Source organism: Nelumbo nucifera, chromosome 7 (genome assembly GCF_055504915.1).
Source record: "Nelumbo nucifera cultivar China Antique chromosome 7, China Antique-T2T, whole genome shotgun sequence".
NCBI lineage: Eukaryota > Viridiplantae > Streptophyta > Magnoliopsida > Proteales > Nelumbonaceae > Nelumbo > Nelumbo nucifera.
This window is the reverse complement of record NC_142655.1, coordinates 22,589,134-22,602,225: the sequence shown is the minus strand read 5'-3', so window position 1 is coordinate 22,602,225 and position 13,092 is coordinate 22,589,134. Positions and strand designations below refer to the sequence as shown.

Sequence of the window (13,092 nt, the reverse complement as noted above, 5' to 3'; positions counted from 1 at the left end):
TTTCAGTCCGTTAGGGACCCTGCCAAATGGTAAAATAAAGCCATTTTATGGTCCCATTAGGGAAACATTCCACATAAGGTGATATATAATGCTGACATGGACTGGGCAATGAACACAAGCACTATCCCAACTGTTCTCACCTGATCAACTGCCACAGCTGCTTGGTCTTCCCTACATAACTGATATAGTAGAGGTCCTCTTGTAAGGATCTCTAATTGATCAAACAGAAAAGAATATGATGGACAGTAATTGCCCACAAACTACCATAAAAAAAGAGTAAAATAGAGAGAAAAAGAAAATTCAATGCAAGGAATTAAATCTGTTCAATCTGATTTATCCATCTCATCTATGTCTAGCTCCTGCTTCTTCTCAGACTGAACAAATTAACTTGAAAGGAATTAAATCTGTTCAATCTGATTTATCCTTCTCATCTATCTCTAGCTCCTGCTTCTTCTCAGGCTGAGCAATTAACTTGAATGTCCATAATCCTAACAGAGTTGCCTCAATTGGAGCAAGCCAGTACACATATAAATGCTCCTTGGTCATGTAATCTCCTCGAGCATAAGCCCATCCCATGGCCTATCCAATCCAACACATTAGAATCAGTCTTCAATTTGGTAGATTGTAGTTTACAACATGTAAAATGAAAAAAAAAATATTAGCAAATAATTGGTGTTTGGGAGAGTGCATACAGAAGCCGGGTTCATGCATCCACCAGTCAGATCAGAACCCAGTATATGAAGAGCTAGCTTGGATAGACTTGAAGTCCATGTTCTCAAGAAGAAACTGTCAGGGCTACTCCGAGCTGCCCCAAGTGAGATAACAATAATTGTGAATGTAAGACACCCTTCGGTCAATGCACCTTTGTGAATATCGACATTCAGGCGAGGTCCATGGCCTATTTCAGGAAAGGTCCAAAGGATAAGTTGAACTCCAATAATAGATCCAATTACCTGAAATTTAAATCCAAATTTTAGTTCATTGATTGATATTGAATAATAAAATTTGAGGCAGAATATCATTAGTGACTGAAATGATGAAAGAATTCGGACAGACTTGCAACAATAGATCATTATCAGTTTATGCCCTTTTCTCCTTGCCTTATAAGAATGATACAAAGAGATTCACTCATTAAAAAAATGATACAAAGAGATTCATGTTTGGAATTCGGATATCTTGGAATTCTGGTCATATTAGTAAAAGCTCAAGGTACTCCCAAAAGGAGTGTTTCATCAAGTAATAGGTACCTTTCACTTGAGAAAATAGGTAAATTGGTGGCACTACCAGAAAGTTAATGCTTTCTCATGCACTATAATGGAGTCTTCATGATTGAATCAGTTGATTCTGATTGATAATTTTTGCAGAATATAAAAATTGGGTCTGGACTGTCCTCACTGATGTCTGGTAGTTGGTTAGTTTACAGGATATAAAAATCAGTATTTTTGAAATAAAATTTTCCAATGTAGTACATTAACAAGTTTGGGCCTATATATGATAAAAGTAGCTCTGAGTTCCAGGCCATTACTATAAGACCTATTCAATTTAAAATTATAAAATTGAGTTTTGGAAAGGATGGATAAATATATATAGATATAGAATGTTTCATCTGTCCATGATGCAACAAGTCAAATCATCCTAGGTATCAAAACGATCATAATCAACAATTAAAATTTGAGAGTAATTTTTTTGAAGGTAAAATAAATTTATTAAAGAGAAAAAAGAATTAAATATTCCATGACAAAATGATAAATATAATAAACCTAACACCTAGTGGGAAAAAAGATGAAGTGTGTTAAGCAGCAAAACCTAATCTTGCTTTGCTAGATTAGAAGCCCAACTGAAAGCCTTGTGTCATTTGTTTGTGGTCCATGGCACATGTGCCTGGAGCAGAGATTCTACAATAACATTCTTTCCTCCCAAAAGAATAAACGGAAATTTATTATTAGCAATACCAACCGATAGAACCCAATTCAACAACTAACTCAACCTGATAAAGCTAGTAAAATGAATACCAAGAACAAGCACAGTGATAGGTCTTTAACAACAAGAAGAGGATTGATGGATCAATCAAGAAAATGACAACGAAATTAGCTTAAGCCTATGAAATTTGCACTTTAAAAGCCAAACCTAATCCAGGCAATAGAAACCAAAAGAAATTTTTGCTTAAAACCAATCAGAACTGCTTTAAACATAAGAGAGCCAAGTAAGATGCCAACAGAACCGAATTCAGATTCCAACCCAAAATCAAATCCATTTGAAGCAACAAACAACACTAGTAAACCCAACTTATATTTTAACTAGCCAACATACTTCATGTATCAAACAAGAGAAGACAATATTAGATGTTAGCCAAAATAAAAAACAGAAAAGAACAACACTAATATAGTGTTTATACTGAAAACTTCCAATCCTGAAGCTCCATCTTAATTCAGACCAATTTCCCCTCTATTGGCTAGATTGATCAGATGAGAAAACAATAGAAAGGCACAGGTTGGATGGCAATAGGATTAGATATGGCCAAAACTTTTGATAAAATGAGCTGGAATCTCATATTGATGGTCATGGCCAAAATGGGCTTTCCTCAGAAATGGTGTGTGATGATCAGTCAATGCATATCAACACCAAAATTTTCTATACTTATAAATGGGGCATCATATGGTTATTTCAAAGTGAGTAGGGGACTAAGGAAAAGTGACCTGTTATCACCTTATCTTTTTGATTGGAATGGAAAGTCCTATCATCCTACCTTAGTAAAGCCGAAAATAGCAATCAAATTTATGGTGTGAAGTTAGCCAAACATGCACTCTCAAATAACTCAATATTTGCGGATGATTACTACTTCAAAAGCAAAGCTACAAAAAAGAAAATAGAGGCATTGAAAACTCTATTCTATGATTTTGAAACAATTTTGGGTCAACGGATTAATTACCAATATTCAAATATCCTTTTCAGATCAAACATTAATAGAAGAAATAAAATGCTCTTGGTGAGACTGCAAAACATCAGGTCTATAAAAGATCATGAAAAATATCTTGGAGTTAAGCTCTGGATAGGCAAAATAGAAATAAAATCATACAATTATATAGTGGAGAAGATACAAAATAGAATGGAAACAGAAGAAAACTTCTATCACAGGCAGGGAGGACTACTCTAATCAAATCAGTAGTTTGAGCCATCCCACTGTACACTGGCTACCTCTATCTTGCCCAAAACAGTATGCAAAAAAAATTGAAGAGACTCAAAGAAGATTTTGGTGGAAAGGGAGCATTGAAAAATGAAAATTATATACTATCTCATAGAGAAAAATATGCCAAAATAAGTCAATGGGAGGACTGGGCATCAGATGGGTAGAGGAAATGAATAAAGCCATGTTTGCAAGTCCGGTGTGGAGGCTTCTAAGTAACCCAAAAAGCTGGTGGGCAACAATTATAAGAACAAAATATTTCAAGAGATATAGTCCACATTATACAAAATGCTCTGAATGGGGAAGAAGGCTGTTAGAAGCTATGTCAGTAATGAAGCCATATCTTTTGTTGGAAATTAAAGATGGAAACCAAATACATGTGCAGCGTGAAACATGTACAACATAAGTTACTTCACACTTTGGAGCTGAAACAGGAGAGGGAGAACAAGAAGGAACTAACAAAAAAGAAATTATCAGAGTGAACACTGATGGCAGATGGAACAGGAGCAAGACCAAAAGTTCATTCACTGAAAGTTGTATAGAAGCACCCAATAAACAGAGATCTTGAGAATGATCAATTAATTTGGAAGCCCAGTAAATCTGGACTCTTTTCAGTTAAATCAGCCTCTCTGGAGCATCTATGGCAACAGCCATCTACGTTTAGGAAAAGTTGCAATTGGAATATGCTATGGCCGTTGAAGATTCCACCTAAATATCAATTATTAATGTGGAAGTTACTTTGAATTGTCTACCCACAGGATAGATATCAAAAGAGAAACAAATCCTCTCAAGGGCTTCATGCACATTTTGGGATCAAGATGATAGTAATTAAGAGAATATATTTATATATTGTGCTTTTGCAGGTTTTATCTGGCTGTTCAATACAGATTGATACAGAATGGTCCCGATCAATCAGGCAATTAATGATTGACTAGATTCTCAGAAAACTGATAGCACACATAAAAGATCCTTACTTGAGAAAATGGAAACCATATGCAGGTGTATCTGGCAAGCAAGAAATAAAAACTTTTCACAAAGGCAGATACTCATCCCATACAGCTTCTCAATCAGGTTGAAGAGCAAATAACTCAGTTTTTTGAACACTCAAAATGATAGAACATACACCAATAGGCTCAACTCCTCCGTCACAAGCAAGATAATTCCTTGATAAATACAAGACCAATGTAGGTGGATCATATAATAGCAATACAAATTAAGCTGGCATTGGTAATTGTATTCACTTTGAAGCAGGTCAACTCATTATGGCAGAAGGAACCAGGATTGCAACAATTGAAAGCAGAGACTCAGAGATTCAAGCCCTCCACAAAGGATTACTAGCAGCCAAATACCACAGGTAGATGACATTTTTCTCCAATCAGATGCAAAGGATATAGTAGAAAGAATCAACAATAACCGGGCTTATAGCCCGTGGCAGGAAATTTTGCTTTCCTATCAAATCTTCGATCTCATAAAGCATTTAGACAATATTATAATTCAGTATATAAGTAGAACTGAAAACCAGATAGCTCATCAGCATCTACTAGGATCTGACTCTTTAATATAATGAATCTTGCTTACAAAAAAAAAAATTGTCATCAAAGGTTACCGAATTCGAATGTCAATCCATTAACCAAACCCAATTCAGATAAATACCAACTAAAAGAAACTCAGAACATGTTGAAATTGGTTTTCAAGCATTCAGAAAACAAAACCATTTAACTCAGTATAAGCATAAGACCAACTACTTACCTGAGTAGGAATTCTTACACCAACAGATAACAAAAACCTGCCGAAACTCCCAGAAATGGCACCGGGCAACACTGTGAGAGGATTGTAAGCCGCACCTCTACTAATCCTCCCCAACGATGCAAAAACAAACATGGTCAAAACGGCTAAGCAACCCCTAATGATTTCTCCTCTGGGTTCAGACCCAAACCCCAGAATCTTGTATACAAAGATCTTTAAGAGAGCTCCTGACCATACCCACATGAAGGAAAGGACGAAATCCCACAAAATCAGTGGGTTTCCTGCCATGAATGATATGGGTTTTGTCCCTGCTTTCTGAGATTCTTCCTTATTTCGCTGCATAATTTGCAGCTGAAGAAGACGAAGAGGAAAGAAGAGGAGGAGGAAGAAGAGGAGGAGGAAGAAGGGGAGGAGGAGGGGGAAGATTGTATGCGGAGGGATTTGAGGCTGACATATTTATTCCCTTGTTGATACTGACATTTGGGAAAAATGGTCAAACGTTACGCGATTCTGAGAATGCAGAAGAACGTTAATAGTAGAGAGGGTAACTTGGTCATTTAGAGAGGTAAGATGTTGCTTATCGTTGTTTCCATGCGAGTGCCTCTCGACCCTGAGAGAGCCGACGACATTTTCCACGGTTCCGCCCCACCATGAAGCTTACGGGAAGCTGCAATGGTGATGTTAGTTGGGTGGTCCCACAACGGTCGTACCAAGTAGAGTTTTGCGGAGCTCCAAGGACTCTGTACGGTGAATTGCTACTAATAAGAAACAGAGGGGCTCCCCACTGATTTGAAAGACTGTAAGTATAGTTACTAACGAGAAACAAAGTGGAGCAAAGGATAACTGTGACCCAGATTGTCAAAGTGGAACACCTTATTCCGAGACCGAAATCTGAAGAAAATCAAACCATAATAATAGATTGGTGGAGGGTTCTACGCAGGCCGGTAGAAAAAAAAAAATCCACCCTCCTCTTAGAAAAATGTAGTTTTCAATTATTATGTACGTGGAAAAACAGGAATGAAGCATTCTTCAACAATGGTCCATTCAAAGTTCAAACCGCCGGAATAGAAAGGAAGTTAGAGAATAGTCTTAAAAAGGGAATGAAATGGGACCCTCCAAAGAGACTCTCAAAATCGCGGAAGGTCCAGGTCCCACAGGTAAAAATTAAGCGGAAATGAGGGAGGGCTGTTCAGAAATCCATGATCTTATCTTAGACTAGACTGACTATAGACATCACAATTGAAGGAGACTCTATGTTGAATGGAATGCGCAAGATGCATGGAAATGTAAGGGAAGTGCATAAAAATCATGGGAGAAATGAACGCCATAATCAAGTATCATCACACGCATCGCATAGGGAAGGAATCGAGCAGAAAACTGCTTAGCAACAAAGGTCACCAAGGCGAATTACATTTTACCATGTTTCGATCCAAGGAGCTGGATTACATCATTCTCACAGATTCAATAGGTGTTTCGTTGTTGCGCACAATTCGTATATGTTATGCATGGCTTTCGCTTTCGTTTATTGAATAAACGTTTGAAATTGATTTGTCTTTAAAATCGAAAAAAAGTAATTGATAAACCTTTTTTGTTGGATTTATTAACAATTAGATACATTAGCGGAATATTAAATAAACGCTTACATTGACAAAACATGTGGCTATATAAATTAACTTTTATATACAAGCTAAAATATAATCATGTGGCCCCACCAAGAAGTCACTTCATCTAACTCAAGGTGGGGTCATGGCAACAAATCAAGGGCTTCGATTTAGTTGTTTTGGCACAGGGCAATTTGACAGGTGGCAAGTTGTGCTTGCTTTGTTGCAATTCTTGCATTAATATTAAAAGACTTGATCTACTCCCAAGACTGTCCCAACGAGCGGTTATGATTGTACACGGGGAACATCTCTCCATGAATGTATCACTACAATTAGGGTTGTAAACGGATTGGACTTTGGTTCTAATTATTAAAAATTTGCATCCAATCTGATCCGAAATCTTATTGGATTTGATTTTGAATCCTAAAGGACTTGAATTGAATTCGGATTTAATATGATTTCACTTTAATTTTTTAAAATACAAAAAATTAAAAATTAATTACTTTTTAATTTTTATATAATAAATTATTGTAATTATAACATACTGAATTTATTATATATATAAATTCATATATTATATAATATAATATAATGTATTTTTAATAATTTTAAATATGATTATATAATTTATATATATATATTAAAATTAATAAATATTATAATATAATTGAATTTAGAGTTTAATCAGATTGGACAGAGTCAAATCCAAATCCGGTCCAATTATTAATTGGATGCAAATTGCGAAATCTGAATATAATCCAATTATGTAAACACATCATATGAATGTTGGATAATCACATTGTGAAAACCCTTAAAAGGTTTATTATAATTCGTTAAAATACCTCCATTTTTTCAACTTTCTCTTAAACTTACCATGACTTTTGATATATAAAGAGATCCTCCACATTTGTAATTAAAAAGATAAATGGTGTTTGCAAAATTACAATAATGCTCTTTATTCAACTTCATTTTTTTGAACCAAAAACTTTGAAGTATGTACATCTATTCAATCAAATTGAGATTAGTTGATGGATGTTAATTTTGTCATTTAAAAATAAAAATGGTACATGTGGACTACAAAAATATATTATTTTCAACTTTTATATATAAATTAATGTAAATAAAACATACTGAATTTATTATATATATAATTTAGAAATACATTTTTTATAATTTTAAATATAATTGTATATATTTTATATATTAAAATCAATAAATATTATAATATAATAAGATTTAGGTTTTAATTGGATATATTAGTCAAATCCGAATCCAATCTGATGATGAAGGGGAATTTGGCCCGACCTCATGACAGGGAGACACGTGGACGTGATTCGGCACATGCGACAACTCGACATGGTCAGACTGGCACATGGACGAGACGTGGCACAAGTGACAGCTCAGCATGACCAGTTCGTTACAAGGTGACCTCGGGTACCTTGATACCCCGAACTAAGGGTATCCCGAACTAAGATCGTCTTAGCGCCAAATCACGACCAGGATAACGAAACCAAGTTTGTTACAGATCGAGCCCGGATAGATGAACCACCTCGGTCAGGACTACTTTGGGACAAGTATACCTCGGCACAAGATCGCACCGGGATCACCTCGGTCCAAGGGCACTTCGGCATTCATGTCAGGACGGACTTAAGGAGCACGAGCTCAAGAAGCTCGCCACCAATCAACTCGCCATCAAACAGCCCGGTAAACTACAGGCAACTCGCCTACCGTTCAGACCTCCACATGGCAACCTCGAGGAGCACACCTCCGTACTCTGTATCCCACAGGACTGTACTTTGTAACAGTCACATTAGTTCACCAACTCCCCGGTTCAAACGGGAAGGGACAATCTTACCGGTTGATGGCATTTTTCTCACCTAACACGCAAGCGAGTCCCGTCACAGCAGGGATCCAATAACCGTTCCACCAACCCGCATGGACTCCAGTATATAAAGACTCCGCCCCCCAGGGGCAAAGGGACATTCTATTTTATTGTTGTGTGTGTAATCTTCGCTCCCTAGCTCTCTCATTGTTATCATCTTCAAGCTCTCTACTATCCCTGTGTTCTAACTTATCCATCGGAGTGTCCCCGCCGGGTGACCCACCCCGGGATCTCTGACTCCTCTCTTACAGACTACCCAGTTTACGTCGTTGCTGGCAGTTAGATCATCTCCAGCAGGGAGCAGCCGGATTACACCGCATCATTTGACACCGTCTGTGGAAAATTGTTACCTGGCAGCAACGATTCCAAACAAAAATAAAGGAGCAAACGATGCTCCAAGCCACACAACAGCAGAAAACGGTGCTGCAACTGCAGCATCTATGCCAAACATATACGTAATCTCTCTCTAATGCTACATCACTCCTATACTTTTGGATGATTTGTTGTAATGAATTACCCGAGGGTTCTTTCAAAAAAAAAACCCTCAACTCAACCTAAGTCAATAATTTAATCGTTATCAAAATTAATTATATGAAGCAAATTTGAATTTAACAGATTTACATTTAAATGGAATTAGGAGTATATTTGATTTTGAATTTGAATTTCCTTAAGCTCAGTTTGGAAGGAGTACAAATGCAAATATGTAGAGTATAAAGCCTTATATTTTATATTATTTTGTATGTATTTGCACTATACATATTTGCATTTGTACTCCTTCAAAACTGAGCCTTTGTGTTTCTCTTTGTTTTCTTTGTTTGTACCTCTCATTTTCCTTTTGCTTGCACTGGTTTCTCTATTCTCCTTCGGTTTTCTTTGTCTTGGTTGTGTGTTGTAGGTATTCGAGTGGGTCTGTTAGTGCTTGTTTTCTTTGAGCTCGAAGGTGGTGCTATCGCTACTAAGCAGATTGAAAACAAGCATAAGGTGAAAGCAAGATTGTTAAGGGGGGCAGGGTAGTTTTTTTTTTTTTTATGGCAAAATGATATGTAATAAATTGTTAAATTGTGATGGGGTCACAGAAATTGTCAACAATCTCTAGAAAAATATACAAGATTACAATGCCAGATATATCCTGGTAGGAGTGCAACTTAGGCAGGTCCAACCTAAGCCCAACTCGACCCCACCCGAAATTTTCCACGGGTTGGGCCTGAGTCAGAAAACTCGGGGTCAACCTAAACTTGGATAGGGCTTGGGTTGAGGCCTCAGGCCAACCCAACCCAATCCTCGGCTCAACCCAACCCAAGCCTCGGCTCAATCCAACCTGAGCCCGTCTGAAAACATCTATACATGTGTATTATATTTATGTAAAAATATATATATTTTTTCTAATCATGTAATCATGTATATGTACATTTAATAAATGAAATTTGTACATATTTTTAATTAATTATACTCTTAAGTTAGGCCATAAATCTCAATAAAAGATGATTACATAAAAATGTATATATATAAATTCTTTCAAACTTGACCAACCCACCCAATTAACCAGAGCCCGACTCCGATCCCAACCGGAGTTGTGTTGGGTTAAGCTCGGATTGGGTTTAAATTGATAAACTTGGGCCAGGCTCAAGCCCAAGGTTTACACCTTTAGAGTTAGGCCTAAGTTGACCTTCAACCCGAGTTACACCCTTATATCCAAGCAGGAGATATATTTCAGATTAATTTCGAAAGAGAAAGGAACATCAAGGAAGTGGTAGAGAAAACAACCATGGTTTGATAAAGACTATCCCCTCCTCATGAAGTGTTAGGTTTTGATTTCATGGTCCATGAGAGTTAAATTTACTCACACACTTCATGAGGGTAATAGATATATTGATTTCTTGGTCAATATTGACTTACTTGAAAGAGATTTCGGGTGTTTAATTCAACTCAAGATTTTCAAATTGACGAATACAGAACCCTGCACGAAGATCCCTGTTTTGCAAATTGACTTATAACTTGTACTTTTGTTGTTTATTTTCTATTGTTATGTTTTTGATTAATCTTTTGGGCAGGGTTGAGAGGGTAAGGAGGTGTGCTTCTATTTTGGATTTTGCGCAAGACGGGATACATCTTCCCCTGTATTGTTTCACACTTTCCTTTTGGGCCATGTTTTTTTCGGCAACACATTTACCTGGGTAAACGCTTAATCTTTTCGGCAACATCCACTTTCCTGGGTAAATTGTTATTTTTTCATCTTTTTCCAATTTTACCCTTTGGACATGGGCTTGAAAACCATTTCACAAAGTCTTAAATGCCCCTAAATTTTTTGGAAATAAACCATGCTGCCTCTTCTTTTTAAACCCAATTTGAGCCTAATTCCAAATTTTCCTCTAGAACGATAGAAATAAACACCATCTACCATTATTTTGGGCATTTAAGACTGTTAAAACTTGAAAATAGAAAAAAGAAATAACAATTAATTGACAACTGAATAGATAATTGGAAAAGCTATGAGATGATCTAAAATCAAAGCATTTAGTAAGGCTTTGATTTAGAAAAGCTAAGGCAACAAGTGACTGGACTGTTAGCCTCAGATATCCTGCATGTATGCTATTTTAGTAAACTGTATAATGGATACTTCAGCCTAAATAATGACATTGAAGAAAGTGCTCTTTGTTTCACAATACAGTTAGCCTCAGATATCCAAAACCTATAACTTATTTATTGGTGTCACCATTGTTTTGTTTTAACAGAAATTGTTGAAGATGTTGATTTGCTGATTAGAAGGGCTGAAAGATGTTGGAATCTGGATCAAACATGTTTATGATTGATGCTAACATGCTGATATCAAGTATCAACTATCAAGCGAACTCATACAACCCAGCTTTTCTAATCAAGTATTCTTGAGGTCCTGATGTCGTCAAGCTAGGCTTAACCACCTTCTCTGTCTCCGGCCAGAAATTTGTACATTCTACCATTGACCTCTATAGTACTACAACCGGCAACTTTACTAATCCCTGCTTCTTTCATCATTCTTCTCCAGTTATCTGCTTCTTTCCATCTAGCATGGAATGCAAACATGTTAGACAGCATCATGTATTCTCCATCACTCAGACAACCGGCCTTGTCGATGATATGCTTTGGTACAGTTTCTGCTAATTCAGCATCCCCATGAACCAGACAAGAGCTAAGCAAAGCACCTAACACAGTTGCACCAGGTTCAAACGACATAGCTTTCATGAAACTGTATGCAAGGTCAAGGAGACCAGCTCGACCCAGAAGATCAACCATACACGCATAATGTTCCATCTTGGGTAGGACCCCAAAGTCCTCCATGGACTCAAATATCTGGTAGACCTCCTCAACCAAACCTGCATGGCTACACGCACTTAGAAGGGCAACAAAGGTGATATCATCAGGCCTTATGTGTCTGTCTTTCATACCATCGAATAGTCTTAGAGCAGCTTGGCCATAACCATGAAGTGCAAGTCCAGAGATCATGGCATTCCAACAATACATGTAGAGTCGACGTTTCCCACCAATTTTCATGCTCAAAGTCCCTTCGTCAAGTCCCTTAATCATCTATTTTGATAGAAAAAAATAATAATCAATAAAAACATACAGAAGCAGAACAATGAATCAAATAAATTTCTGCATTGTGGTAAGGCTAGAAACTTCAGGTTTCACTAACTAAAAGGATACCTCTAACTATAGAAGCTTGGACTCAATAAAAATGGAGTTGAACTAACTATAGGATACCTCTAACTATAGGGTCAGAGTATATAAGCAGATAGCTACGGACCCAATAAAAACATACCTCTGCATTAATCTGGCTTTGGCTTTGCACCCAGAAGTCCCAGTTGGCGCTCTGTGAGGCCTTTCTGCCCCTTGGCTCCTTTAGAAGGTGCTGCAACTGATACATCTACAGCATTTCGTGCTCTCTGCAAGAAAAGTACCCTGATGAGGGAAGATAGTGACTCCAGGAGTACCATACCCACCATAATCTCCATAGTCTTGGTAACAAAATCTGGAAAACAATAAAAATAGTATCATAAACAACAGTACCGATCAAGCATACAAACAATCAGTTTGAACTTGAGACTGTCCATAGCCATCGCTCCAACCACCGGAAACGTCCTGGTCTCAACAGTTCTGATTGGGATTTTTGGGTCTCCTCGGCATCCATTCATCGACAGCGAGCAAATCCGGTACCCCTTTTCCACGATAACATAATTTATGATTTATGTAACCAACCTTTTTTCCTTTCCTTTTCATATTCAAAGAAGAATGAAGTAAGGTGGATAAATTCAGAATTCAGAAGACATACTCACATAACGAGCTGAGGCAAGGGAGTAGCGGCTTGGAACTGGCGATAGCGAAACACCATACTTGACAGACTCCGTGAACCCAGAAATTGATGGAGCTGCCGCAGTCATCACACAGCTAGCGGCTCTCCTACCACACAAGCAAGAGAAAACCGGCAGACACGACAGAAACAGTGACGCAGCGTGAGGCATTCGACAGAGATAACTCTATGAACACCCGTTCGATCGAGTTTGATTCTGGACTCGAGACTCACGTAAAATACTAGGCGTATAGCCTCGACAGCAGAGAGAACTGATGAAAGAAATTCTTGTGTTATTAAAGCTTAAAACAGAGGTATTTATAACGTATCAAAACATTGACAAATTTGTAAAGTA

General features: G+C 37.3%; 2 protein-coding genes across 2 annotated transcripts; both read right to left on the bottom strand.

The window, feature by feature from the left end:
- On the bottom strand, positions 1-5,901 carry LOC104593554 (putative aquaporin SIP2-1). The gene is made up of 3 exons (XM_010253454.3): positions 4,934-5,901; positions 693-953; positions 1-579 (listed from the first exon to the last, which is right to left on the bottom strand). The coding sequence occupies exons 1-3, from the start codon at positions 5,270-5,272 to the stop codon at positions 409-411; spliced, it is 771 nt and encodes a 256-aa protein (XP_010251756.1). The 5' UTR covers positions 5,273-5,901; the 3' UTR covers positions 1-408.
- Positions 5,902-11,014: 5,113 nt separating this feature from the next.
- LOC148790265 (pentatricopeptide repeat-containing protein At5g66520-like) lies at positions 11,015-12,157 on the bottom strand. The gene is made up of 2 exons (XM_088892452.1): positions 11,836-12,157; positions 11,015-11,763 (listed from the first exon to the last, which is right to left on the bottom strand). The coding sequence occupies exons 1-2, from the start codon at positions 11,972-11,974 to the stop codon at positions 11,324-11,326; spliced, it is 579 nt and encodes a 192-aa protein (XP_088748578.1). The 5' UTR covers positions 11,975-12,157; the 3' UTR covers positions 11,015-11,323.
- Between the last annotated feature and the right edge of the window lie 935 nt (positions 12,158-13,092).